Source organism: Nycticebus coucang, chromosome 3, assembly GCF_027406575.1.
Source record: "Nycticebus coucang isolate mNycCou1 chromosome 3, mNycCou1.pri, whole genome shotgun sequence".
Classification (NCBI taxonomy): Eukaryota; Metazoa; Chordata; class Mammalia; order Primates; family Lorisidae; genus Nycticebus; species Nycticebus coucang.
Window position 1 is genome coordinate 37,037,358 of NC_069782.1, and position 24,975 is coordinate 37,062,332.

The following is a 24,975-nucleotide window of genomic DNA, read 5'->3' on the forward strand; positions in this document are numbered from 1 at the left end:
TTCAGATTTTTCTTTAAATTACTTCAAAATGTTTATATTTTTAAATTTATCTTTTGTAAAGCTTCTTTAAGCCTCCATGTCTCTGGATTTAGTTTTAGCAGTTTTTAATTCTAGTTTTAGTTGTTTCTGATGTGACTTTCTTTCCTGGGATGAATTCTCCCATTTCTTACTTGTATTCATCCATCTAACATTTTCTTCCAATTAACCTTTAATTTCACTTTCATGAGTTTTTTTCCTAACAAGTGATCACCTCATAGCTCTGGAGCACTTTTCCTGGTGTATGTTTATGTGATACACATGTCTTTTGCTCGTGGTTTTTCTCCCTCTAGTATAGCCCTCTATCCCTCTATGCAAAACTTTTTCTTTGTACTCATCTTTGAATGGAGATAGTTTTATCTCAACATTTTTGTTGATAAAATAGTACCATGCAAATGGGAAATAGATAAAGCTAGGGACCTCCACAAATTCAATTCAGATTTATTCTCCAAAAGAGAGGTTGGAAAACTTTTTCAATAAAGAGTAAATATGATAGGATTTACAGTTGGTAAGAGCAACCCTGTTGTAGTAGCACAAAATGAGCCACAGGTAACTTACAAATGTATGGACCTAGGTATGTCCCAATAAAGTTTTAATTACAGAGCCAAAGAGTGGACTGTATTTGGCTCCTGGGCGTATTTTTCTGATCCCTGTTCTGCTGTGCAGTTGCAAATAGGAGGCCTTACCAGATCATAATGAGGACAGCTAATGCAACTCCTAGTTCCAGATGGCAAGGTTGTAGAGAAAAGGGAAGACTCAGACGCAGCTGGTAGGAATGTGAATTAACACAGCCAGTATAGAGAACTGTAAGGAAATTCCTCAAAAAATTGAAAGTAGAACTACCATATGATCCAGCTATCCCACTGCTGTGTATTTATCCAAAAGATAGGAAGTCCGTGTGTCAAAGAGATATATACTCTCCCATATTTATACATGTGAAATTTAGTAGGCATAGAATATAAACGTCTTAACACAATAACTAAGAAGATGCCGTGAAGGCTATGTTAACCAGTTTGATGAAAACATTTCGAATTGTATATAAAACCAGCACATTGTGCCCCATGATTGCATTAATGTACACAGCTATGATTTAATAAAAAATAAATAACCAGGATAATGGAATCAAAACAAAAAAAAGAAAAAAAAATGAAAATGGTGGGTGATTGCTTAGCCTCCAGTTGACTCTCTGTCACAAGAATGAATGGTGCTAACCTGGCAGAGGCTGTGCAGTTATTGGATATTGATTCTACCATTATAAATGTTATATTTTATCACCCGATACCTTACTTCTCCACCCTCTACCTCACTTCCTTTGACATTCCTGCTTCCTTTCTTCTTCTGTTCCCAGATATAGCAATTGCAATACATTTTTAGCAACAGTCAACCTCATTTCTTATTCTCTTTTCAGTTTGTTTATGGCCCACACTGATGGACTAAATTATTTAGGCAAGATTTTTAAATTCCTTAAAATTTTATCTTTCAAGAAAGGCAGATCTTGAAAACTTGAAATTGATTTGGCTTCCAAATTGCTGTCTCTATACTTCGTTTTTACAAACCTCATGAGAAACTCAATATATATTTTTACATTTGGCTACTTTTTTTTTTTTACAGATAGCCTGGTTTATGGATAATAGTATGGCACAGACTGGGAAGGTCCCAGGGTCTGTAGTAATGAACTTTCCAGGAATAGACAGACAGGAGTGTCCCACACACATCAGCAGACAGAGGCACAGGGAAGCAAAACAAATGGGTAAGCAGTTTTGTCCAAGCATGACATACACCTCTGCCTTGGGGACTCGGTAGAGCAGCAGGGCTGATGGGGGCCTCCCTCCTGGTAGGGCCCCTTCTCCTCTCTCTCTGCTGCCCCTCATCCAGCATGAGATACACCTCTGCCTTGGGGACTCGGTAGAGCAGCAGGGCTGATGGGGGCCTCCCTCCTGGTAGGGCCCCTTTTCCTCACTCTCTGCTGCCCCTCATCCAGCATGTTAGGGCCTTTGACAGGTGTTATGTCCAGGGCTATGGAATGGTTGGTCTGGGAGGGCAAAGGATCAAGGCTCTTGGAGACTCTCTGGAGAGGTGGAGGTGGGGGTAGCAGGATAGGGGAGAATCTGGTCAGGCTCCAGGTGCCTAGGGTGAGGCCACTGCTCAGCAGGGCCCCTGTGTCCAGGGCAGGCCCCCACCCTTCCCACCACACCAACATGGTGCAATAAATAAAGTTTCAAGTAGTAAATCAGTGTCGAAAAGAAATGGAGGCTGGCAGACAGGCAGAGGCTTAGAGAAGCTCCAGCCACCCACCATGTGTGTGTGCTTGAAGCAAATGCCTCTGATCAGTGGGTACAGGGTCTTGGGGAAAAATGATAAACAAAAACTATATGTATACACACACATATTCTCTATATATATGTTATAGAAAATTTTCTTTTAAATTTATTTTGGTTTGGCGGCACCTGTGGCTCAGTGAGCTTGGTGCTGGCCCCATATACCAGAGGTGGCGGGTGCAAACCTGGACCCTGGGCAAAAAAAAAAAAAAAAAAAAAAAAAAATTTGGTTCATTCATTTCACAGAGAAGTTCAAACATTGTGACTATGGAGGTGAAATAGATACACAAAGTTATTCTCTAAGCAATGACATTTTTTTTCCTCCAGAATTATATCTTATTGTCAAAATTTCAGTGTTAATTATATTCCCTCCCCCTATCTTCTGAAAATTACTGCAGAAAAGATCAGGAGGTAAAAGAGGGTAAGGAACAGACTAGAAAAGGGAGTTTAAATTATTTTACCTATAATATTAATGTGGCATCCCATTTTGAGGGGGATTAAATTAATAAAGGAGATCTAAATTTATGTAAAAACATTTAAACTATTTAATAGATTTTATTTAAATTGTATAAAGGTTGCTGGGGGTTGTTAATGATACGTATGAGTGTGTGCATTTATGTATATTTATTTATATTGCAGTTAAATTTTGTTTACATTAGGTAGTGATTTTTGAAATAGAAAATATAACCTTTCGGTAGTTTGATGAGAATTTTTAAGTATAATGTTTTCCGAAAGTTTTGTTATTTAAATTCATATGTAATGTAAAATTTATATAAATTGAAGCTGATTCTTCATTTAACATGTAAAAACATGTGGTAGTATCCAAAGGTGTTATTTTTCATTTCAAGTTTTTGTGTAATTTTTCTGAAAGTGCAAAAATGTGTAGAAGAGATACAACAATTTCTGTGATGATTGATTTGAGGTAGGTTTATCATTAAGACTGTTCAAAAATTTTTTTTAAATAAAATATGAGTATTTTATTATAATGTTAATAGTATCTCTAAACTTGGATATAGTCTTACCCTTTATATTTGCATAAAAATGAATAAGAGGCCATGTTTATTATGGAAATTGAGGTAAGGGAAAATATAACTACCAGCAGTTGCACAGTTAATAAATAATAGAGGTAGAATACAATGTCCAAGTTTGTTGGACTAAAATCAGTGCCCATTTATCACGTTATTATGCCAATGACTTTCATCTTTAGATAATACAATAAATGTAGACATTTAATCCGGATAATTCATGTCTCACAATACACAGTTTCTTAAAGTCAGGTTGTTTTCTTCAAGCAGAAATTATTTTAAAATATTAACTTATTACAGATTTTCAATAATTGCAGTTATTCATTTATTCAACTAATACATACTGAGCTGTAAAGGAAAATAATACAAATTAAGCAGACACAATATTAAACTTCATGAATATTTTCACATCAAAACCTTGTTGGCTTCTTTAAAATAATCACTGCAAGAAGTTTTTCACTTTTTCTAGAGAGATATCCATTTATTCCTCATTTGGGAATGTGTCTCTTTCAGATTTACCTTCAGTTTCCTCTTAACTGTTAACAAATCCTGAATAAATATATGTTTTCTCTTAGAGTATATATTTTAATTTTTCAAACAACTACACATCATCCAACAAAGTAATTGCACAAAGTAATTAGTTACATAGATAAATTAAATATTTTTTTTCATGTCTTTACCCTGCACGGTCTTGCTTATTTTATAGCTTGAAGTATGACAACTGTTTTACTTTTAATATAAACTTAATAGCAGTTCTATCAATAAATTCCTTTTTGTTACAGCAATAAATGGCAGAATGCTTAGGTTAAAATTTCGAAAGCTTCCCAATGCAGCTTTGAAGAGAAGCACTTATATGTTTTGTCATTTTTTAAAGCAGACAATGTCTTTGGTCTGTAGACATGCACTGTACATTTACTTGGTCTGTGTCTGAATAGGAAAAAAGAATACGAGAGTTTACACACTAATAAAAGGAGAGAAAATCTAAAAAATGATGGCAGTGTTTTTGTTGAGTTGCTTAGGAGAACGTTCATATATATATATCGTGACTTTTTTCCCATTTACTGCCTCATTTATAATGTCCTGGTATTTTATGTGTAGCCTCATTACTTTCTTCACAATTCTAATTTTGTCTGACATTACTGATATTTCCTATTTGGGGTCTTTTAAATTCTGCAGTGTAGTATAGTTATTGCAGATGCGTCTTCTTCTTTATTAGAAACAGGATTATTATTTTTTTTAATGTAACAGTTAAAGCAACTAAGTCACAAACAAATTGAGAACACTGCACAAATTCCCACAACTAGTTTTTGTACAGCACAAATTTCAAGTTCATGATTTTAGGACGGAGGTTATTTAACCACAAAGGTTATTTTTTATTTATCTTGTAAATCTCCCCCTTTTTAGTCTTAGCTTAATTTCCCTGGGGATAATAGGACTTTTTAGAAATGTGTTCTAGGAATGCTTAACCATTTACCCTTCTATGTTATTATCAAATAAACCAACAAAGTACAATTGAACATCACCCAGTTTTAGATTTACAACAATGTAGTGGTATAAATCACAATGTTTTATTGTAATATTTCAATATGGCACAATGAAGTAGACCCTTCCAAACTAGAAAGTTCTTCTGTAGTTGAAAATAAGACGTCTTAAAAGATACGCAATCATAATTTTAGACACAGGATTCTTAAAAGCATATGACATGTGATTTACTATGATTGTATTTCATAAGGTCCCATCACAGTCAGTTGGATGAGTGAATGGATGATACCTGGGTGGAAGAGATTATGTACAAGACACATCTACAGTGTTGGCATGCAATTGCATACATAATTCTGTGAGGAACAAAATAAAGGGATGTGTAAGAAAAGATATATTTCAGTCAGGGAAAAAAAAAGAATTAAGAAGAGTTACAAAATCTTAATTACTAATGAACAAACTATACATTACACACTGGGGTATGTCTGATATTTTTGCAAAGAAAATGTGTGTGAAACTTAATAAGTGCTTTACATTTCTTACTTTTCTTCTGGAACTATTAAACTCTGAAAGACCAAAGACAATTGTATGTTTCATACTCTCTAGAAAGGGATCCTTGTTCATCATAAAAATAAACAAGAAAAGATGATTCAGTATTTTAAATGTTTTCATCATTAAATAGTGTCACATTTCATCTTACTTTACAGGTATCTACAGAATATTGGACATACAGACCCAGGATCCGTAAGACTTTATCACCTTGAATCAAGGATTTATTTGGTATCATCCTCGGTCTTTACTTCATCCCAGGTGGAATATTTTTTTCTTTTAAAAAAAGAACTAACATTTTCCAAAAGACAGTTTTTAAAAATAATACTTTCTACACTTTCCAATGCCTAAGAATAGCAAGGTAGTAAAAAGAGAATTAGATGATGAGGTTATTGAGTCTGTCAAAGACCTTCTTTCCAATGAAGACTCAGCTGATGATGCTTTTAAAAAGAGTGAACTAATTGTTGATGTCCAAGAGGAGAAAGATATAGATATCGAAGAAGAATCTGAAGTTGAAGATGAAAGACCAGCTTGGAACAGTAAACTGCAATACATCCTGGCCCAAGTTGGATTTTCCGTAGGTTTAGGGAATGTGTGGCGATTCCCCTACCTATGTCAGAAGAATGGTGGTGGTAAGTTGTTTCTTCGTTTATGTTTTTTTTTTTTTAAGTGATAAATTACTGTAGTAAATTGCAATCGTTTTTCTCAAATAGCTCCTATTGTTGCTGTGGACTCATTATTTTTGAAACTATGAATTCCATTGTGAAACTAGGGAGACTCGTTTGTGGGAAGAGAGCCCAGCTCTGTTTTCAGATTAGGTTTCCATAGGAGCAGATTGGCTTGCTATGAATACTCAGGGATTGCTTAAGAGTAACACATTCTCAAATTCTTCTGTGAGTGTTATAATCATCTCTGAATTACTGACTGGAACTTTTCTAACAAATGTTGCATCCTTTGTGCCAGTTATTCCATTTAAAGAATAACCTCAAGCTCCTAGCACAGGACAGCGCTGGTGAAGGAAGACAGATGACTTATTAACTCCATTTTAAGTTGCCTCACTTTTCCAAAAAAGCAAAAATTCCCATGTAATTTAGAATGATTACAGTTTTCAAATGCTGTAGTATTTTGGGACCATGTTCCGTTTCAAAGAAAATTTTGAAGAAATTAGCATCCTTAATTTTAAGCAAAAATATCTGCATCCTATTGTTATTCTCACTTTTTGTATTTATGCGTGTAATTGCCAAGCTTATTTAGCAAAAAAATCCTAAAAATCTAGGGAAAATATCTATACAAAAATATAAATTCTTTACGTACAATACTACTTCCATATTGCATCAGAATCAAACCGAAAGTTAAATTAACTATCATTTAGCGTGAAATTTTATTATCTCTGTACATTAAAACTATTAAAGTGTATGGCTAAAAATTATTACGCCATAGTTGTGCATTTCAGCACACGAAGAGCAGAAACAATATTTTCTACTAACAAAAAGATAAGGGAATATGGTGACAAAACATGTTTAATATATCTTTTAGTTAATTCAATCAGGCACAAAATCAGGTTTGGATAAAGTAGCCTGTTTGACAAATCTGAGAGCTAAGGATCACATCTGACGCTGGTGATGCACTACCCGTCATTCTACTGAAAAGCTCCTCAGATAGGCAGAGGCATGATATGTGAATTATTTATCAGATGGGCCGTGTACAACTGTGCACTACCCTGCTTTTTTGTTTGTCACAAATCATTCTATTTGCCAGGCCTGGCAGAAGAGAAATCCTGTGGTTGGGACCTTTCCCTCCGTGAGCCCTACTGGCCATACTGGTCAGGAAGAAGGCTATGCTGTCCATCTGAAAAGTCAGATTGACTTTCACTTAGTACAATTTCTGTTTTAGTGCAGAGGAATAAAGGATTTTATATTTAGTATTTGCTTATTAGCAAGAACAATTTTGAAGCACTTTCTAAAAAAATAGAAAAAAGTAATAGAGTAAATATAAGTTGATATGTCTAAAGACATTATTCTTAAGGTACAATTATTAAGCTTAACAAGTGCGTTAGCATTGAGGCTATCGGGTCAGGTTTGGAGTTGACTTGAAAAGCCTGAGTCTTTTCCCAGCAGCCGTGTGACCTTTCACAAGTTACCTCATTTCTTCAGGACTACTTTCCACAGCCATAGTGTTAATAATCGTACTTGTTTCACCAGATTCTTATAAGAGATAAACAAACAACTGTATGTAATGTGCTTAGATATGTACCTGGCAAAGGATAAATGTATCTCTGTGCTTAGATAGGTACCTGGCAAATGGTAAATGTGCAATTTTATTTTAGCTAGGACTGTTTTTAATATGGAGACGAATGTTTGAGTAATTCAAGTTAGAAGAAAAGGCTAAATATCCAGCAGCATGTCATTGCACATGTGGCTGAAGAAGGAGCTCCAATGACTCTAGTCTTCATTCTGTCTCTCTTTTTATTTAGTCCTTAACATGCACCTATACACCCCATTCATACTCTAGATTGGATGTAAGTATTAAAATTCAGAGTCAGTTCTTGGATAACACTTTCAGGTCAGCAGTTCCTGAATGTTACTAATCATTTTAGAATTAGAATTTCAATAGTTTTATTTTACAAGCTCATGCATTAATAGCTTATATTACATACACTTTTGTAGAATCAACTAAGTCTGAAAGACTGAAGATCAGCCGTGAGAAGATGGGATTATGCACCGACTACTTGTGAAGGGAGATCCTTATACACAGTCATTACTACAAAGATATATAGATACTGAGATAAATAATTTGAAAAAATCAAGTACTAGTGATTTCTTTAGATGAAAAACTACCAAAACAATTTGAATAGCTTCCAAAAATCTATTCAATGTAATTAAACACTTTTAAAGTAAGGAAAAGATAATAAATGGTCTCTTACAAAAAAAGAGACTTAGTACCATCAGTTACTTAAAACTGCTACACATAACAGTATCTAGTTGAGCAAAACTGCAGATTAAAAATCTGAACGTAGGAAGCTTAGTTCAGAGGTTGTTTCATCATAATTTGCATATGGATTATCACGGTAGAAATAAATACAGGTTTTACACTTATCTTCTTTTATCTAAATAGTATAATTTAATATTAACATTGTCAAGCTATTAAGGTTTATTTTTTTAAATAAGTACTCATATGCCTTCATTTGTGATTTAGCTTAAAAATATTTTTTAATAGGGAAACTTTATTATGAGGATAATATGACATATGTATTTACAGTAGCCATGAAATATATTAATTTATCAATCAATTTTACCTTTTCTCAGAATTTTGGAAAACAAATAATACTATGATTCATTAAAGGTACTTTTATATGTAGGATTTATGGGAAAGAATGATGTGTGCCTTTGGTAGAAGTTATTTTGCTTTATTTTTTTTTTCAGTCTTTGAACCTTTTTCTTTTCCCATGATGGGCATTTTATTTAGGAAAAAAGTCAACATTAATACCGTAAAAACTCATTCATTTTAATTTATCATATTTAGAATGTGTGATTTCAGTGAGTTGAAATAAAATTTTAAAAAATGACTTTATAACCATTGTTTAAATAATATTTCTAGGAGTTTGTAAATCCTACTTCAGAAAATTATTGTTATTATTATTATTATTATATTTGAGTCTCACTGTGTTGCCCTTAGCATTGTAGCTCACAGCAACCTCAAACTCGGGCTTAAGCGATTCTCTTGCCTCAGCCTCCCAAGTAAAGCTGGGAATACAGGCGCCCACCACACCACCAGCTATTTTTTTGGTTGTTGTTGTTAAAGTTGTCATTGTTGTTTAGCAGGCCCAGGCTGGGCTTGAACCTGCCAGCCTCAGTGTATATGGCCGTTGCCCTACTCACTGAGCTACAGGCACTGAGCCAAATAATTAATTTTAAAGAATCAAATATTTTTATGAAAAATGAAGCCCTTTTGCTCTTTCAATAAAATTAACATACAACTTTTTAATTTGATTCTTTTATCATAATTATTATTTATCAGAAACTTCTGTGACAGTCAAATTCAAGTTTCAAAATCTATAAAGTTTAAAGTAATGAAGTTGCATTTTCTTTAAAATTCTCTGTAATTATACTATTCTAACAATAGTTTCTATATATTATATAGAGACTTAAATAGAAATGTAAATATTGTCTTTTAATGCTATAATCCAAATAAACGTCTCTACTGTAACTATTAAAAATATAACCTATTTTATTTGTTCTCATTTCTGCAGGTGCATATCTTTTACCATATTTAATACTACTTCTGGTAATAGGTATTCCCCTTTTTTTCCTGGAACTTTCTGTGGGTCAAAGAATTCGGCGAGGCAGCATTGGCGTATGGAATTACATAAGCCCTAAACTGGGCGGGATTGGATTCGCAAGTTGCGTAGTAAGTTTCTTGGTGTGGTGGATGTTTATAATCTTTACAGGGTTGCAATGATATGATTCACATTTAAGTAAAACCTCTGAGTATGTGTTTCTACATAACTGTTTAACCATGTCTCAAAAAACACGACTGAAGTATGGACTAATACCCGAAACAGCTGTAAAGATTGATACAGCACAATCTTGTTAATGCATGCTCTGAAGTCTCCGAGAGACATCACCTTCGAAGAAAAGATAATATGTTTAATTAAAACAAATGAGGATGTAAAAAATGTGAAGTGGGTATTTATGCATTTCATCTCATTGTTATAAATGAGAAAACATGAGAGTTGTAATGGGCTCCTTTTTTATTTTGCAGGTGTGCTTTTTTGTGGCTCTCTACTACAACGTCATCATCGGCTGGAGCTTGTTTTATTTTTCTCAGTCTTTTCAGCAACCCCTACCTTGGGATCAGTGTCCTTTGGTGAAAAATGCTTCACATACTTGTAAGATGTGGAAAATGTAGTTTTTTGATTTATTTTGTTTTGTTTGTATTTAAAGATCATATCAATAGTAAAGGCACAGACTTTCAAGACTTATTTCAGTGATAAAGGAAAAATCATTCAGTTATTGTCATAACAGACTCTCCTCACTTTTAGGATTGGCGTTCTCTGAAATATAAGACTTGTGGGGCCATCTAATTTTTTCTAGTTCTCTTCAAGTCGCTTTATTTTGCCATATGATACCAGGGTAAAATATTGAAAGTCTTTAGTTACTAAATTTGACAGTCTTTTGTACACCCTTATTGATGCCTTACATTTTCATTAAAGGCAACAAAAAGTCATCAAAAGAAGAATTTGAATTAAAATAATAGCTTTTATGTCTTTGGTTCTGTTGCTTTACAGTTTTCTCATCATTAAAAAAAAATTCTATAATGTAAATAAAAAATTACCGTGTGCTTAGTGATGTCCAGTAAACACAGAATGCAACTCACATGTGTAGTTTCAATTTTTCTAGTAGACATGGAGAAAAATAAAAAGAAGTCGGTGGAATACTTAATCTAACATAGCAAAAATATTATTTTAACATACAGTTACTATAAACATTGTTAATGCAGTAATTTATGTTATTTTTCTTGTCCTAAAGCTGGAATCCACTTTGAATTTCACATTTCCAGCACATGCCACTTTAGAATAGCCCCACTTCAAAGCTGCACATGGCAAGCAGCTAGCTTATCTGACCAGGGCTACCCCAAGGAGCCTGGATGGGAAGGGTAATAAACCTGTTTTTTAAAAAATTACTTTGATAAGCAGCTCACATATTCTTACCCCAGAAATGAATGATAAGAAATATCAGAGAGGATACACAGTTTGTTGGTTTTTCAAATTTTTGCATGGTTGATCTTTTCATACTTCATTCTGAATTTACAGCCTGTTATAGAATGGTTGTAGTTTTCTAGGAAATGTTAAGAATTAGCTTATTGTTCTTTATAGTCTGAAATGATTGTGTGTTACCTTTCTTTCTATAGTCATAGAACCAGAATGTGAAAAAAGTTCTGCCACGACCTATTACTGGTACAGAGAAGCACTGAATATTTCCAGTTCCATTTCTGAAAGTGGAGGCTTAAACTGGAAGATGACGATCTGCTTGCTGGCTGCCTGGGTCATGGTTTGCTTGGCTATGATCAAAGGCATTCAGTCTTCTGGAAAAGTTAGTATGTTAGAGCCCTGTTCCATTCTGCTAATCACCATTCCTGTGAATGAATGTCCCTCCCTCAGTTTCTATTACAAATTTCCACGAGCAAACTTCATGTAACACTTCATTCTAGGTACTTAATTAAAGATTGGTGAAAAGTGATGCTTTTAAAAATGTGTTAAAATTAAGAAAAGGTCATAAATAAAGATGTAATTGCCTTGCAGTAAAATCTAATGTCATTTATAATTTGCCCTTATTTCAACAAGATCTTTAAAATTTTTGCCAATACTTAAAAGTCTTTTCTTTTTGCTGTTTATTCAGTTAACTCTAATGTTTTAGTTTTCTGTCTTTAGTTGCAATTATGGAAAGTAAGCAAAGTGGTAGAATAAAGAATCTATTCATTTTGTTTATTTTATCCTACTCATTTCCCTCTACTATAGGGATTCTAAGGAATAGTTGCATAAAGAATTTTAAAATAGCATATGCACGGAGTGTTTCTTAAAACTACTAACATCATTATGTAGTGATGATAATCCCAACAGGACTTCAGAGTAATTCAAAAGACTGAAGATCATCTCTGCTAAGGAAAATTGAAAATTAAAAAGGCTGTAGTTGAAAAAGATATTAAGTGAATTTTAGGTACCTTGGTTTGTGGTTTTATTAAAGGATGTGTAGGAAAGTAACGTATATGTACTATTTTGTTTTCACTTTGCTTTCCCCCCATTATCACTGCCACTGTTTTAAAGCTCTCTGCATGTGTTTGCGGAATCATCACAGAGGTTATTGTCTGTTCTTCATTCTGTCTCTTAACAGTTCATCTCTGCTGTTTTTCTTTCCAAAGCATAGCTCTGATCAGGTATCTTTTCAGGTCACCTTATTACCACTCACCATCATATGCTAGCTGGAATGATAGTAGTAGTAATAGTAGCAATGTTAGAAATAATAAGAAATGATAAAGATGGCAGCTCGGCGCCCGTAGCACAGTGGTTATGGCACTGGCCATATACACCGAGGGTGGCAGGTTCAAACCTGGCCTGGGCCAACTAAACAACTGCAACAAGAAAACAGACAGACATTGTGGTGGGCGCCTGTAGCTACCTGGGAGGCTGAGGCAAGAGAATCGCTTAAGCCCAAGAGTTTGAGGATGCTGCGACCTGCGATGCCATGGCACTCTACTGAGGGTGACATAGTGAGACTCTGATCTAAAATAAAAAAAAAGATAAAGATGGTCCTGACAATGGCTAGACCAGAACGATAATGGAAGCCGATATTTATTACACATTTATTCTTCTCTGGGCACTGCTGTAACTGCTTTATGTACTTTATCCAATTTATTCTGTAAACAACAGTAAAAGGTAATTGACCTTTTCAGGCCTATTTTATAGATGTGTAAAAGAACACGTTTGCGAAATTGGGAAGTTTATCCTAAGCTCCAGGGTCAGTCAATCCTAGTTCCGCAGCCTGTCTAAATGCAGAGCCCATGTTCTGGTACTGCAACTCTATAATATCACTTACCATCATATTTGCTCACAGCAAATAGTGAATCTTTTAGGGCAGAAGTCTGTCTCATTCACCTCTGTTTCCTCTTACTTCATATTTAATTTAAAATATTTGATGATTTTTTTAGCTTGAAGATGGTAGCTGATTTTATATTTGTTTCCTGGTGGAAACTATCATTTTTACTTTTGAAGAAGTGACTATGATAGATTGCACATCTGATTAAATCTTTGGAAAGTGTTATTGTATTACATGACCAAATAACTTCAGTCAGTTGGTATAATGGAGTGTGTCTTCTACTGCATTTTCACACTACAGTTCAATGATCAATAAAGGAATAGATTCTTACACCAGACCTAAGCACATTTATATGATTCTTAAGATAATGTCATTTGGTAGAAAGAGCCAGCTGTGAGCCGACCAGAGAAGTTCAAACCCTTCTTACACTCGGTGTATCTTACTGTCAACATTTTGTTTCTTCTGAGTCTGTGTCTTATCATTACTTGGAGAATTATTCATCCTATTTTTACTATAACATCTTGGGCTTGCTTTTCTCTTGTCACGTAATATGACCTTATCTAGAAAAATGCCATACAACTTACATAGTATATAAAATGTATTATTCCAATGAGAATGTTTTAGGAAGAGAGTGGCATTTCAGCAGAATTTGAAGGAAGAAAATAGGTACAGATGAGAAAGCTAGCTGTAAGTGACACGAACAAAGATAGGACGTTTAAATTATCACAATCCCTCAGTCTGAAATAATGCATGAAACACAATAGGGAATTTATGACGAAGAAGCTGTGTTTGCCTACCAAACAAAAATGCCTCCACACAAACAGTCAGACAACTACAGGACAGAGAAATACAACGTAGGCTGCTGTGTGTATAAACATCGTAAGAGATTTAGCAGCTATAAGAGGAGTATGAGTCAACTTATGATGTGCTTGGTCAACACACACACACACACACACACACACAGAGAAATTCCAGGCAAACCCTCCATCAAATTGCTAATTGGGAACTTCATGAATTAAAAGAAGGGTAAGGTAGTGTCACTGTCCTTTGAACTAAGACACATCTCAATTGGGCCACATGGACGATACCAGATTTTACTGAATTTTCTTACTTCCTGCTTTATTATAAAGAAGAGAAATCTCAGCCCCTTGATCACGATCTTCAAACAGGTTAATCAAAAGAAGAACAAGGCTGTTCTGTGTATCCAAAGAAAACAGAACTATGTCAAATATTGGGGATTATGGTGGGTAGTGGGATGGTAGTAAATCTTCAAGGAAAACGATGCCTGTCAGGGATCAAACCAGAAACAATGAAATGAATTGCCCCAGCGGTGAGAACTCAGCATCACCCCAGGTGGTCAAACAGAGCTTGCATGTCCCTTTCTTAACTGGCATCTCTTAAGGGGATGCCTGCCTACAGATGAAGGCTAGAAATGAGACGCTCTTAGCTTTCTTCTAAGGTAATATTTTCTACTAATACAATTTGTAGTTTCCTATTGTTACTTCTGCTGTTTTAAGTACTTTGCATACATTAGCTTGTTTAATATTTATATCAGGCAGATGATTTGCATATTTTATCCCCATTTTTATATAAAGTTGACAAGCTTAGGAAAAATAAATAATTGGCCAGAATTAAACAACTTATGAATGACAAGCAGAGATAAAGCTGGGCTATGAAATCCTCAAAAAGAATGAGTTTTTCTGAAGGTATGTTTATAATAAACCTTTGGTTCTTCATGTAGAGCAATACATGAGGTAGATATGGCTATTCTTAGGGAATTATGGCAGAGGCAGCAAATAAAAAACTGACTTACAAAATAATATGAGTAGAATGACATAAAGTGTGCTAAGGAGAAAGTGTTTGGGGTATATATAGCCAGTTAGGTTAAAATTAACCCATTTTAATATTAACTATTTTGGTATAATAAGATTGCAGCCATATAAATAAATGCAAAGAGTTTGTGTTTCAAAACAGCACATATATTTCTATAAAGTGGTGAGTTTCAAGACATATCTTCTTAAATATTGGAATTCAGTAGTTTATTTTGTCCTTTTTTCTGTGCATAGAATAAAATTGGGCTGTGACCTTCTCGTAACCACTTTTAGTGGTTAAAATCTTGACTGTTGTTTTTCTCCATGTTGCATGATTGAAATGTTCTATCCCACTGAATCCAGATCAGTGTCTTTAAGAAGTCAAATATTTGCTTAAGTAATAACGAAAACTGAATGAAGTATGATTATATAAATAGGATATAAGTTTTAAAATACTATAGAATAATTTTTCAGGGGATATGTATAGGAAGGAGAACAAATGTTTGTAAATCCTCCCTCAATATACAATATTTCTGAATATCTATGATATACCAGGCACTGATGGATATGCAAAGATTAATAGGCCAGAGTCTTTGTCCTCATGGAAGCCATAATCTAATGGGAAATATAGATAATTCAACTTATCAAGTGGATGTAGCTATCAAGTGACAGAGGCATATGGTGAGTACATGGTAGCAGAGAGGCAGTGGTTAATATTAACCTGGGTTTAGCTGAAGCCTTAACTGAAGAGAGAACTGTGGCTGGGCTTTGATGGTTGGGGAGGAAGAGTTCTCCAGAAATTCCAAAGAGAGAATATTGAAAGCACAGAAAACAACAGGTGCAAAGCTCGGTGATTGCTGAATACTCCTAACTTTCACCTACCGTTTGTGCAGCTGGTGGGATATGTGAGTTAACTGCAGATATCAAAGGACACTTGTGAAAAGGTTGGGCTGTCACCTAGCACACAGTGTGGAACATTTGAGGATTTTTAGTAGTTCAGTGACACTACCAGAATTTTTTTTTTAATTGTTTGGTATTCATTGAGGGTGCAGAGAATTAAGTTACACGGATTGAGCTCGATGAAGTCCCTCTTGTAACTGCGTCTTGCTTCCAGGAGGTGCGCCATACATCCTGACCCCCTATCCGCCTCCCACCTCCCCTCACCACATCCCTCATTGTCCTACCCCCACTTGGTATCAGGTCATCTACTGCCTTCATATTAGAATTGAGTACATTGTATTCCAGAGAGATCACACTGGCTGTAGTGTGGATAAGGAATTTCTGGGATGTAAAGGAAAGCTGACAGAATCTGGAGGCAAGATGAGTGGGGAAACTATTTTCATAGTGAAAAGTGATGGGTAATTGAGGGTGGAAACAAGGGGACCAGGTGAGATTTCTTTGGTAGAATCAATTTGGCTTGGGGTGGTCAGTTGGCTTTTGGGATACGGGAAACGGACATATTTAGCATAGGTTAGAGCTGTTTAAGTATAGAAAAATATAAATACAGGAAGAAATATTAGATACCTATTATGCATCCATATGAAAATGTCAAAGAGACAGTTAATGTCTAGGTGGGACAGTTCCTTTTCTATGACAGATATCTTTCAAACTGTTTAATTCGATGGAGAAATATGATGAAGCAGCAGGCTAAACCTTTATGTAGTTAATTGTTCAGGAGAAAATTTAGCATAGGAAATACTCTAGAAGGTTTACGGAATCATAACTTCAGTTAAAACAACAAAAAAGGGACTTTGTTTTTGCTACTTAAAACAATGAGAATGGGAATTTTTTTTTTTTTTTTTGCAGTTTTTGGCCGGGGCTGGGTTTGAACCCACCACCTCCAGCATATGGGGCATGGGCCCTACTCCTTTGAGGCACATTCCCCCAGAATGGGAATTTTTTGAGGAGTTAGTTACTGCCAGTATATTTCTGTTGTAGATATTGATGGTATGAACTGTAAGGAATCAAACTATTCAAGCTACACTACACCTGTGGATTATTTCAAAGGAGATTAAGATTTTCTTATTTTTCCTTCTATCTCTAATAGGATCTTAAACAATACTGAATCAAGACTAACCAGTCACTCTTCAAAAATGTTTTAGGAGTTATTAATAGTATTATTAATCATAATTTAAAAACAGTGACTGTCAATGTATAGAGTAGAACGCATGTATTCTAAACTTTAAAGAAAAAATTAGAGAGTATTCTTAACTATAAAGAAAATATTAGAGTTGTCATAGTGTCTCACTTATTTTATTTTTCTTTCTTTGCAGATCATGTATTTTAGTTCTCTGTTCCCATATGTGGTGCTAATTTGCTTCCTAATCAGAGCACTCCTTCTCAATGGCTCCATTGACGGCATCCGCCACATGTTTACCCCTAAGGTCTGTGCCATGTTTCCAAGATCATGAAAGTCTTTTGTTTATTGTCGAAATGTTACTACTGTTAGAGTCAAGAGCTAACTGTAATACGTGCATTACACTTTTAAGTTATGTTAGCCAACTTAAAAAAACCCCAGAGCTTTCTTATATATAAAACTTGTATCCATGTATCTCCGGTTTTAAACGTCCCCTCTTAGCTTTTGAGTAAAACTATCAGTATTTCAACTTCAAAAATTCCTCTTTTAAAATAAATTAATTCCCAGTTTTTACACACATTAAATCCTAGAACTTTTCAGTCTTTGTTTACTTTTCCCCTCTGTCAGTGGTTCTTAACATGTTTGTGTCATAAACTCTTTTAAAAAATGGACAATCAGATGTTCTTGCCAGAATAAAAAGTAACGAACATATTAATTTGCCTAGTATCTCAGGAGGTTCACAGATTATTTAAAATCCATGGACCCAGGTTAAGACCTCTATTGTATTATAAAATAGTATCATAGAGAAAATAAATGTCTTCTTAGTTTTGTTTTGAGGTCTTATACCTTATGGAATAATATTTACAGTGATCATTTTGGGAAGTTCTATAACTTTATAGCTGTAGATTCATTTTAGGAACATTTTTGTTAGATTTCACAGAGGGCTCAAAACTTACATTCTGTCATTCAAATCAGTAGGGCTGAGCTCAACACTGGGCACATTGAAACTGGTTTATCCGAAAGGTGGACTTAATTTTAACTTGTCATATTGATTTAACAGGAAACAAAAATAAGTTTTGAGGTGTATGCGTTTTCTGTTAGTCACTGAAATGAAGTTTTACATCACTATTAGTTTGCTAATACCATCACAGGCAGACATAAAGTTAATTTCATAATTAGAAATTGGGAGTTATCCAAAGGATGAATGTGCAACCAGCATTGTGAGATTTGGACAGACGGGATTAGCTTCTTCAGAATTTTTTTGTCACTTCTGGCAGCTGCCTTGATATTGTGTAAAAGAAGCTGTGTTCTTTGTGTGTCTGGCTTTGAGCTGGTATTCATTCTGTGGGAGCAAAAATGCTGACATAAGTGTCTGGTTTTCTCAGTTAGTTCAAAAGTCCTTTTGAACATTTAAGTTGTTAGAACTTCTCCTCGGTGAAGAACTAATTAAGAGTTATAAATCTTGGCCATGTTGATTAATTTAAACCTGCTTCAAATAAGCCATACTTAATGACCAAAATATATTTATAATATTAAAAAATATTTTCAGAGTTCAAAACAACCAAACTATTTGTGAATTTCTGGAATATATGTAGTGTTCTCTTTCTGAAGTGGTGAACATTTAATTCAAGTAGATATTTAGAGTAAGTACTTTGATGTAATAATTTTCATGGCTTGAGTACTTAAGGCTGCAGCATAAATTAATATTTTTGAACTGGCCTATGGTTCATTTTTAAAATATTATTTTTTTAAGGCAGGCATGATGGCTCATGTCTGTAATTCCAGCACCCTGGGAGGTCAAGGTTGGAGGATCCTTTGAGGCCAGGATTTTGAGACAATATAGTGAGATACTCGCTCTACAAAAATTTAATGAAATAGAAAGGTATTTTTTTCTTTAGCTTGCTTTTTATTGACAGTTGACATGCTTTGTTAGATCACTCTAGAATGTGATAGGTAATATAATAATGAAAAAAGTTGTAAATTACTTTTTAATTTATATTGTATACATAGGGGAGAAAGTGCCTAAGCACACCAGATACTCCTGAAACAGTCAGTGAGTGGAGATTTAATTCAGAAATTAAAACTACCGGTAATCCAGCCAGTCTCTTTAGTAAATAGGTGTTTTCTGCCATCTAGTGGATAAAGTAAAGATAGACAGTTGAGTGTATTTTCGAGATCAGCCTTGGTTGTAGAATGAAAATGTAGCAGTTGTCAATATACAAGATAAATATCTCGGTTACTTGTTCGTAGATCATAGAGATAAGTACGATTATGCTTCTTAGAATATTTAATAGATTTTAATTATACATAAAATGAATTGAAGCAGTAAATTCTAATATTTGAGAGAACATTTTGGAATTTACACTTGTTTGTATTTCATTTCTCCCCCAGACGTATTGTATGAGCTTAGGCATACTTCTTAACTTTTCTAAGACTCAGTTAATAGCAGCAACAGCCTCATGGGTCAGTGTGACTAGTTCATGATAAAACCACATAAAGTGCTTATCAGTGTGTCTCTCACTATCGTTCATATACACGAACAATTATTGAGCACTTTGATTATGGTAGGCACTGTGTAAGTCAGACATTACTTGTTACTTCTCTTCTATCTTTCTGTTGAGGATGCTGAAAGTCAGGGAGGACAGACAATTTTCCTAGGTTGCACTATTTTTAAAATGTTAATTGGCAGAACCAAGATCTGAAACTCTCTGTGGAACTTGTGTTCCTAGCCGTGTTTGACATTGCCCCCAATAAAGGCGATTGTCATAGTGAAAGAGATAAAATGCCAATTTAAACACTATTATTCCTGAAATTGAACTTAACTGTTTATTGAGTTCAGTGTCAGTAGTGACTCATGTTTCCTTTAAAAGCTTTAATTACATACAGAGATAATTATCTAAAATGCAAACCATCTCACTTGAAATATGCATTTAGCACAGATTTGCTACATTAACGCTTTGGATCTGAAAGGGTATCTTACAGATAATATAGCTACATTTCCGCTATTTTTAAAGACAAGGCTTTCAGTAAACTTTTGAATAAATGTGTAACACATGTGTAAATATACAAAGCACAAATAGATCAACTCTACCAAGTTCACAGGAGTTATCTCTTTCAGCCATAGTTGGACACTAGAAAACCTAAACTTAAAGTATTAGTGAAGTAATTTTATTGGTAGTAATTTTATTGAAGTACTTTTATTGGTTATTGATTTATTTTGCTTTGTAATACATGGTATAATGGAAAATAAGTAAAGGTAATTAATTTCTCTTTCATACAGTTGTTCAATGAGTTGGCTTAAAATATTTCAAAACTTCTGCATAAGCAGAAAATCCATGCAGGTAAAATATCCATGGGGAAGCTTGATAGACTTTCTCATGTACATATTTGTCTGGATTTTTTCTGAAATTAAAAAAATATGTTTATTTCTATTTAGTAAAGATTATCCGGCTCGGCGCCTGTAGCACAGTGGTTACGGCGCCAGCCACATACACTGAGGGTGGCAGGTTCGAGCCCAGCCTGAGCCAGCTAAACAACAATGGCAACTACAATAAAAAAACCAGCTGGGCATTGTGGCAGGAGCCTGTAGTCCCAGCTACTTGGGAGGGTGAGGCAAGAGAATCGCTTAAGCCCAAGAGTTTGAGTTTGCTGTGAACTGTGATGCTACAGCACTCTAACAAGGGTGACTTAGTGAGAATCTGTCTCAAAAAAAAAAAAAAGATTATCTTTCAGTTTTAAATAAGCAATGGGTACATAAATATCATTTTAATATATGTAAACAATAGGATTCCTTCTATATAAACGAATCATTCAGAAATATTATTTTGCAACTGACTTCAGTTATGTTTGTTTTTAAACAGCTTGAAATAATGCTGGAGCCCAAGGTCTGGCGAGAAGCTGCCACACAGGTGTTCTTTGCCTTAGGTCTGGGATTTGGTGGCGTCATTGCCTTTTCAAGCTACAACAAAAGAGACAACAACTGCCACTTTGATGCTGTCTTGGTGTCCTTCATCAATTTCTTCACTTCTGTCCTGGCAACATTGGTGGTGTTTGCAGTTCTGGGATTCAAAGCCAATGTCGTAAATGAGAAATGCGTTGCACAGTATGGATATTAATTTCCATTAGTTTTTCCCCGTTGTTTTAAAAATTTTTTTTTAAATTAATTACATGAAATTTTTATGGATACATAACAACTGTACATATCTATGGGATACATAACAGCTGTACATATCTATGGGATATCTTAATATAAGCACACAATATGTAATGGTCAAGTCTCTGTAATTAGAATATCTGTCAACTCAAACATTTATCATTTATTTGTGTTGGGAACTTTTCCACATTCATTAGCTTCTGATGGCTTGATTGTATAGGAGTTATATACCAATGGACTTGTAAGCACTCATTCACATGTTGTTCTATTTTTCAGAAATTCAGAGATGATCATAAAATTTTTAAAAATGGGAAACATTAGCCAGGACATTATTCCTCATCATATCAACCTTTCAGTTGTTACTGTGGAAGATTATCATTTAGTTTATGACATCATTCAAAAAGTGAAAGAAGAAGAGTTTCCGGTTCTTCATCTCAACTCCTGTCAAATTGAAGATGAGCTAAATAAAGTTAGTAGACCACGTGAGAGCAATAAAATAATAGACATTCAGTTAAAACATGCTTTATCCAGCAGCTTTCTTTAAGGAAAATGGACTTTAAAAATGGGAAAGATTATGTTGTTTCAAAATTCACAAGTTTCATTTTAGAGATTTTTTTTCTTAAATCATAAAGATTGGCTTTACTTTATAAAGCAATTTTATTGATTGAGTCACAATAATTTAAAGTATGATTATAAATAAAGCTATTTCAGGTATAGAACGATGATTAGTTTGATACTTTTCCTGGTCTAATACAGAATTTGAATTATGACTCATTTACATGTGGAGTGCATAATTTTCTTGATTCATGAAGAATATTTGATTTGATTTTAATAGCAGTGTTCAAAGAGTTACGATCAAGTCCTTTTTTTTTTTTTAGCCACTGTCATGTTTTATTAGTCAAGAAATAAGTGAACATTAATAAGTGTTCTTATATTGGCTGCCACTGCGTCCTGTATTACCATTGTCAAAAAGGAAAACATAATTTGGAAATTGGCCATTTATCATTTGGTTTAAGAGAGCTAGAAGAAACATGTGTAAGAAATTATCAATACTGTCATCATTAATATAAAAACCTGAATTTCATAAAAAATGTTTCTTTAATTAATAACTTGCCTTTCAAAGCTTGTGGTTTGTAAAGATATTTTGGTCTATCTATTATCTTAATGAGATAGTATAACCAACTTGAAGCATGATTAGCAGTACAGTTCCTTTGGTAAAGTAAGTCATTATTTCAGAACTTAATATTTGAGGTACTTGTAAAAATAAACTCATGAAAATATTTGCTAGTAATCCCATTCTGTTCAGCTCAATTTGAGTGTTTCCTTTTTTATCCATTTTTAAATTAATTTTTGCTGGGAATTTATTGTGCCTCTTGAATTATAAAAATTAGCATATCAGCCCAACTTTTCTTAGCTAGAAGGTAGAAATAACGGAAGTATAACAGATAAATGTATATTTTAATATAAAAAATTGACTTTATATAATCTAATTATTCTGTTGTTCACATGCTTTTATTTTGCCTTAGTATTTTTCTTTTAAATAAAACAAGTTTATTTTTCACGGTCTGTATTTCTTTTTTTTATTGTTGGGAATTCATTGAGGGTACAAAGAACCAGGTTACATTGATTGCTTGTGTTAGATAAAGACCCTCTTTTAATAGTGTTCTGCCCCCAAAATGTTGATTAAGCTACTTTGCGGTAAGGTAATAATGAACATTATTTTCATCTTTATATGTGGGTCATAAATAGTTGTGTATGTATTTGTATTAATGTGTCTGTAATAATAAATTACTATTCACATTGATAAGTGTTAACAGAACAAAAATATTATGTATCATTTGATACATCATTCTAGGCTCTGTGTGAAATACTGAGTTCACGTACAGTTGAGTGCTTTATTTAGTAATTCTAAAGAAAGTTTTATTATTTGCATCTACTTGACCTAATTGATCTTGGTTCAGAGAATAAGAAAATGACCTATCAGGTTATAGGCTGATGTCAGCATGTTGATTTCCTGTATATAGCTCCTGGCCATTATTCACAGATTTTTTTTTTTTTTTTTTTAGTTTTTGGTCGGGGCTGGGTTTGAACCCGCCACCTCGGGCATATGGGGCTGGCGCCCTACCCCTTTGAGCCACAGGTGCCACCCAGATTTTTTTTTTTTTTACCCCTTTGTAACTTGTATTTAGAGCGACTACTTAATATTGCTTTGTATTCATGGTGCTATTTGGTATATTTTACAGGCTGTTCAGGGGACTGGGTTAGCTTTTATTGCCTTTACAGAAGCAATGACGCATTTCCCTGCATCTCCCTTCTGGTCAGTGATGTTTTTCCTCATGCTGGTAAATCTGGGGCTTGGCAGTATGTTTGGAACCATTGAAGGGATCATCACACCTGTTGTGGACACTTTCAAAGTCAGGAAAGAATTTCTTACTGGTGAGTATTTGCATATCTGTCTTTTCACCAAACTGATATAGGCAGTTTTATTCTTGGTGAAGGATTAGAGATGGAAATGGGAATGTGTTATGTTTTGGGTTTTATTAATATTTATTATCATTTTATTTATATACTGATTTGTATAATATGTGTATGTTTACTCAAATTATATTTAATTAGTTATGGTCATTCATTTGTTTATAATTTAACAATAGTACTTATGACACTAGAATCGTCTTAAAATGTTCATGTAGAATTTTTGTCTATGAGTCAAATAATTATAGATAGAGCAGCTCAGATGCAATACTCTAATCCAAAAAATACGTAGTTGAAAATGACAAACTTTAAATCCAGTTCTCACATACCATCTAAATTGTGATTTACTGATAGTTAATGTCTCTAGTTAGAAAAGAAAACAATTTATCAACATAGACCATTGTTAATACAGTTTTGTAGTATATCTTCCTTGCATTTGTGAAATATAAAGTTTATAAGAAAAATTATAAGAGAGATACAGAGACATAAAAGCACCTCTTCTCTGATAATAATAGTGCTAAAATTAAAATAAGGTTGGGTAGATAAGACATCCCACAATATATTGATAGATAGCATAATAGCGATTTTGTGTGTTCTTAGAATTCAGAAAAAGCTAAGTCATCTAAGTATATGATGGAACTATCAGACAACGAGATGGAAATTGTATTGGAAACAGGGAGGGGTTTTCTCAGAGGTCAGAGGACAACTTCAGTAAATATATGTAAGTGGAGATTAAGGGAACAATAGGGAAGTTAGCCAGACCGGAGCACAGAAACAGTCTGTTAGGTGATGCAAAATAAGATTGGCTAAAAAATATACAGGTGATCTTTCTCACTAAGTGGTAATGTGAAAGCCCCTCCAAGCTCTGTTTTTAGTCATGAAAGATTTAGTAATAACTGTGGGTTAATAACTCAAAGTATATACCTTTATCACTAGCTGCTCTGCTAAGCTTGTATGTGTGTGTGTAAAACAAGTTAATTTGTTAAATATAGATAGCTATCGATCTTCAAATTAGCCAAACAAAATTGCAAAGCTTCTTATCTTCTAGAAATCAGTTTGATCTGTTTCTTCCTGACATGCAGGCTGGAGTCATCTTTGCATTTCTTGTATTGGTCTCCATGTCCAAACCAGCCCATCCTGTAGTAAGGGGCTTGCAAATTTAAAGGAAAAGTAATAGTATACAGCTAGTATTTTCTTACTCTCACTGAAAGAGTTACTTGGAAAGAGCAAAGGGGAATGTGCTGTCTTGCCTCATTTCCCGTCTTCTGGGATCAGATCTACACTTCAAGTCATAGTCACATTTAACGGCAATGAAATGTTACCTTAGTATGGTGTTAACCTCTTTCATACAGTAACACTCAAGTATATTACTCATTACCTTTTTATCTCACATTTAAAGCAAAACTATCACCCTCTGTGCTACATAGAATATACTCTCTTCATATTTGCCTTATACTAAAATG

General features: G+C 34.2%; 1 protein-coding gene across 2 annotated transcripts in view; it reads left to right on the forward strand.

The window, feature by feature from the left end:
- Positions 1-24,975, forward strand: part of SLC6A15 (solute carrier family 6 member 15) — a 92,661-nt gene that overhangs the window by 59,883 nt on the left and 7,803 nt on the right. For both annotated transcript variants that reach the window (XM_053586012.1, XM_053586014.1), the window contains exons 2-9: positions 5,566-6,039; positions 9,657-9,814; positions 10,169-10,295; positions 11,318-11,499; positions 17,084-17,194; positions 20,748-20,989; positions 21,317-21,509; positions 23,284-23,476. In XM_053586012.1, coding sequence (XP_053441987.1) covers positions 5,751-6,039; positions 9,657-9,814; positions 10,169-10,295; positions 11,318-11,499; positions 17,084-17,194; positions 20,748-20,989; positions 21,317-21,509; positions 23,284-23,476 — 1,495 coding nt within the window. In that variant the 5' untranslated portion in view covers positions 5,566-5,750. The remainder of the gene's footprint in view (positions 1-5,565; positions 6,040-9,656; positions 9,815-10,168; positions 10,296-11,317; positions 11,500-17,083; positions 17,195-20,747; positions 20,990-21,316; positions 21,510-23,283; positions 23,477-24,975) is intronic.